Consider the following 3845-nt stretch of genomic DNA (forward strand, 5'->3'; position numbering starts at 1 on the left):
TGGCCTCATATTAGTTAATTATTAAAGCTATTATGAGACATTGCATGTTATCCTGTCACGTGTACAGCAGTAACAGAACCAGCTTAGGCACGGGTGACTATCCACCACCTACGGAATGCAAGGAACAGCATGACTTTACACCTCACATGCCCACATGCCATCATGAGCTGCTCCCCAGCAGGTGGCACAGAAGGTGGATAGTTGTTATTCAGCAAAAATGGCAGTGAGTTGTGGGGCATGGAGATCAGCTCTACATGTGTACTGAGAGCAGCCCTATGTGTCATGCCTCAGGGAAATCCAGCAGTGGCATCTTGGAAGGTCAACACTGGAGAGGCAACTGATAAAGCATGAGGATGCCTCACATCTTATTGTGTTGAGGGCTCCTCCCAGCCTCAGTCAGCCCTTACAGTCAGCCTGTAAATCACAGAATTGCAGGGGTTGGAAGGGATCTATGGACATCATCTTGTCCAACCTCTCTGCTAAAGGTTCTCTAAAATAGGTTGAGCAGGAAAGTGTCCAGACAGGTCCTGAGTAACTCCAGAGAAGGAAACTCCAATACTTGTTGTTTATTTTTCAAATAAACATACTTTACAGTTCAAGCCAGAAAAGTGTATAAGAGCTGGGGGGCGGAGGGGGGGGAAGGGATAATGACACAAATAAAAATGGGTGGGAAGCAAGGCACAGCTGTGAGCATCATGAGGAGCTCTGCTGTGATTATAATAGGAAGGGCTGTGTGTGAGAGTGTGCAGGAATCAAAAAGCTTGCAAGAAGCCCAAGGTAATATGTTTTTCCCTGCTTTTCTTTTCTTTAAAGTTATTTAATGTCATCTTTCCTGTAGGATACATAGGGTGATTCCAGGTAATGATTATGCAAGAGATTTCTGCTTCCTAAGCTGCCTATCATGAATTTTATTAAGGGTGGGCAAATGAACTCACTTGCCTCAAGACTTGCCCGATAATTACGTGGTCATTAAGAACCATATCACTGAAGGGTAAATATGTAGTTATTTTTATCCATAAAATCAGCTCTTTCAACTCTAAGATTAATTCCACATTTTTATGCAGCAATATGTAATTACTATAAGACAGCTTCTACCCTCAAAGAAGCAGGCACTATTCCAAGTGAAATCTTTCATAGTTTTAAATAAACCTTGCAACATCACAGCAAGATTTGTCCTCTACCTAATAAAAATTATAAAACTGTAAAAAAGAGAAAATACAATTGCAATAATCTATTAGCAGGCAGAAGTTCCAAGAACTCCTATTCTGTTCAGTTTTGGAATCAAACATACATTTTTAAGAAACAAATGCATGACTGGGGGAAATGCTGCTGTAGCACTTAAATTTCTTATTTCAGAGTGTTGACTGCTGTGAAAGTGACTCCTGAGAGAAGGCACTGGGTAATGTCTCTAGAAGTAGATATCAGATAAAACGTAGATGAAGGGTACCTATAGCTACTGATGCTCCTTGTAACTGTTTCCATTTCTTGCAGGTACTGCTACGTGATTTACCATGGAAAAATTGCTCTGTGGCATCCTGGTGTTTGGAATGGCTGTCATGGTCAATGCTTGTCCGAAATATTGTGTCTGCCAGAACCTGTCTGAGTCACTTGGGACTTTGTGTCCCTCGAAGGGTCTACTGTTTGTACCGCTAGACATAGATCGAAGGACTGTTGAGCTTCGACTTGGGGGAAACTTTATTATTAATATCAGCCGACAGGATTTTGCCAATATGTCTGGGCTCGTTGACCTCACATTGTCCAGAAACACCATCAGTTATATACAGCCGTACTCTTTCACTGACTTGGAGAGCCTTCGGTCTTTGCATCTGGACAGCAACAGGCTGCCTGACATTGGAGAAGATATTCTAAGAGGCTTAATTAACCTTCAGCACTTGATTTTAAACAACAACCAGCTAACCAGCATCTCCGATGAAGCCTTTGAGGATTTTTTGCTGACATTGGAAGACTTAGACCTTTCCTACAATAACCTCCGAAGCATTCCCTGGGAATCTATAAGGAAGATGATAAACTTGCACCAGCTCAGTTTAGATCATAACCTGATAGACTATATTACAGAGGGGACGTTTGCAGATCTTCAGAAATTAGCCAGATTGGATCTAACATCCAACAGACTTCAGAAGCTTCCCCCTGACCCTATCTTTGCCAGATCTCAAGTAATTCCATTAGCTGTTACCCCATTTTCTCCACCTTTGTCTCTCAGCTTTGGGGGTAACCCACTACATTGCAACTGTGAGCTGTTGTGGTTGAGGAGACTTGACAGGGATGACGATATGGAAACTTGTGCTTCTCCTCCAGGTCTAAAAGGAAGGTACTTCTGGTATGTACGGGAGGAAGAATTTGTTTGTGAGCCTCCTCTTATCACACAACATACTCACAAGTTGCTGGTTTTAGAAGGGCAAACTGCCACACTGAAATGCAAAGCCATTGGGGATCCCACACCCATCATTCATTGGGTGGCCCCTGATGACCGCCTCATCGGAAACTCTTCAAGGACATCTGTCTATGACAATGGCACCTTAGATATTCTCATCACCACATCCAAGGATTATGGGACGTTCACATGCATAGCAGCCAATGCTGCTGGAGAATCCACTGCAACAATAGAGCTCTCAATTGTTCAGCTCCCTCATCTCAGCAATGGCACAGGCCGAGCTGCCCCACCAAAGTCCAGGCTTTCAGACATCACCAGCTCCAGCAAATCTAATCGAGGGGAAACAAAAGGCCCACCAGAAAGGGCAGTCCTGGTGTCAGAAGTGACCACTACCTCAGCTTTGGTGAAGTGGACGGTGAGCAAGTCAGCCCCCCGGGTAAAAATGTATCAGTTGCAGTATAACTGTTCGGATGATGAAGTCCTGATCTACAGGTAAATGCAATTGCTGTTTTGTCCTTTGATGGCAGGAGAAGGGAAGCAGGATATAAAGTCTTTTACTCATTGGTCACTGATTAAATTTGAGCTGAGATAGATATCAGTAGTACTGCTAATGGTCTCTGATAAATCTATGTTGCATTTGTCAATCTGTTGGATTATCTGTTGGTCTGCTCATCACTTTTATGTCAGTTTTGAACCATACATTACAAGTCTCTATAGTATTCTCTAACTACTGTTTTCAGTAACATCTCCTATTTAGGAAAAATAATAGTGCCTCAGTTGGTATCCTCGTTACAAGTCTTAACAAAGAAAGCAAAACTTGACAGGCTGGAAGTCAGAAGTTTCCCTTTCCACCTTCTGTAGGTGGAATTGAAACATACTACTGTGAGAGGAAGCAATGTGGGAGGAAGTTTGTGCTGTCTACCCATAACACAAGCTCTAATTATTCAGCAATTCAAGATCCAGGGTTGTTAACAAGAGATTTTTCACCCATTTGAAATAGCTTGTTTCTAACTTCACTAACATCCATTTTGCACAACTGTAATTGCTGACAGCTTTGGAGCATTTAATGTTTTATACCATATTAAATACAAGGAGAGAGATAATTTTGAAAGCAAGCCTCGAATTCATTAAGCTCTTCCAGTTCTGCTACTTCTTTGACTTCTACTGATGTAAAACAAGTATTCCTCTTGCAGTGAACCTGACTATGACAAAGAAAGAAGTAGTAAATTTTCAGGATTAAAAATGGGTAGGAAAGCAGCTTAACAGAACAGAAAAACACTGTTACTGCTTACTCCTTCTGCCTGGGAGGAATGATTGATGTAGCATACTCATGCTAATGACAATTCCCTAGAATCCAAACTTGTCTGCTTTTCTATTTCTCTTTCCAGCTTTTCTATTTCTGTACACATACATCACGTGCATTGAGCTAAAGTTTGTCTTATTTTGTTTGATA

At 41.8% G+C, this 3845-nt stretch overlaps 1 protein-coding gene across 1 annotated transcript; it reads left to right on the top strand.

Moving 5' to 3' along the window:
* Positions 1-696: 696 nt before the first annotated feature.
* LRFN2 (leucine rich repeat and fibronectin type III domain containing 2) lies at positions 697-3487 on the top strand. Its single transcript, XM_010706928.2, has 2 exons — positions 697-777; positions 1492-3487. The coding sequence occupies exon 2, from the start codon at positions 1512-1514 to the stop codon at positions 2886-2888; it is 1377 nt and encodes a 458-aa protein (XP_010705230.1). The 5' UTR covers positions 697-777; positions 1492-1511; the 3' UTR covers positions 2889-3487.
* Positions 3488-3845: the final 358 nt, after the last annotated feature.

The sequence above is a fragment of the Meleagris gallopavo genome, chromosome 2, assembly GCF_000146605.3.
Source record: "Meleagris gallopavo isolate NT-WF06-2002-E0010 breed Aviagen turkey brand Nicholas breeding stock chromosome 2, Turkey_5.1, whole genome shotgun sequence".
In the NCBI taxonomy this organism is placed as follows: Eukaryota; Metazoa; Chordata; class Aves; order Galliformes; family Phasianidae; genus Meleagris; species Meleagris gallopavo.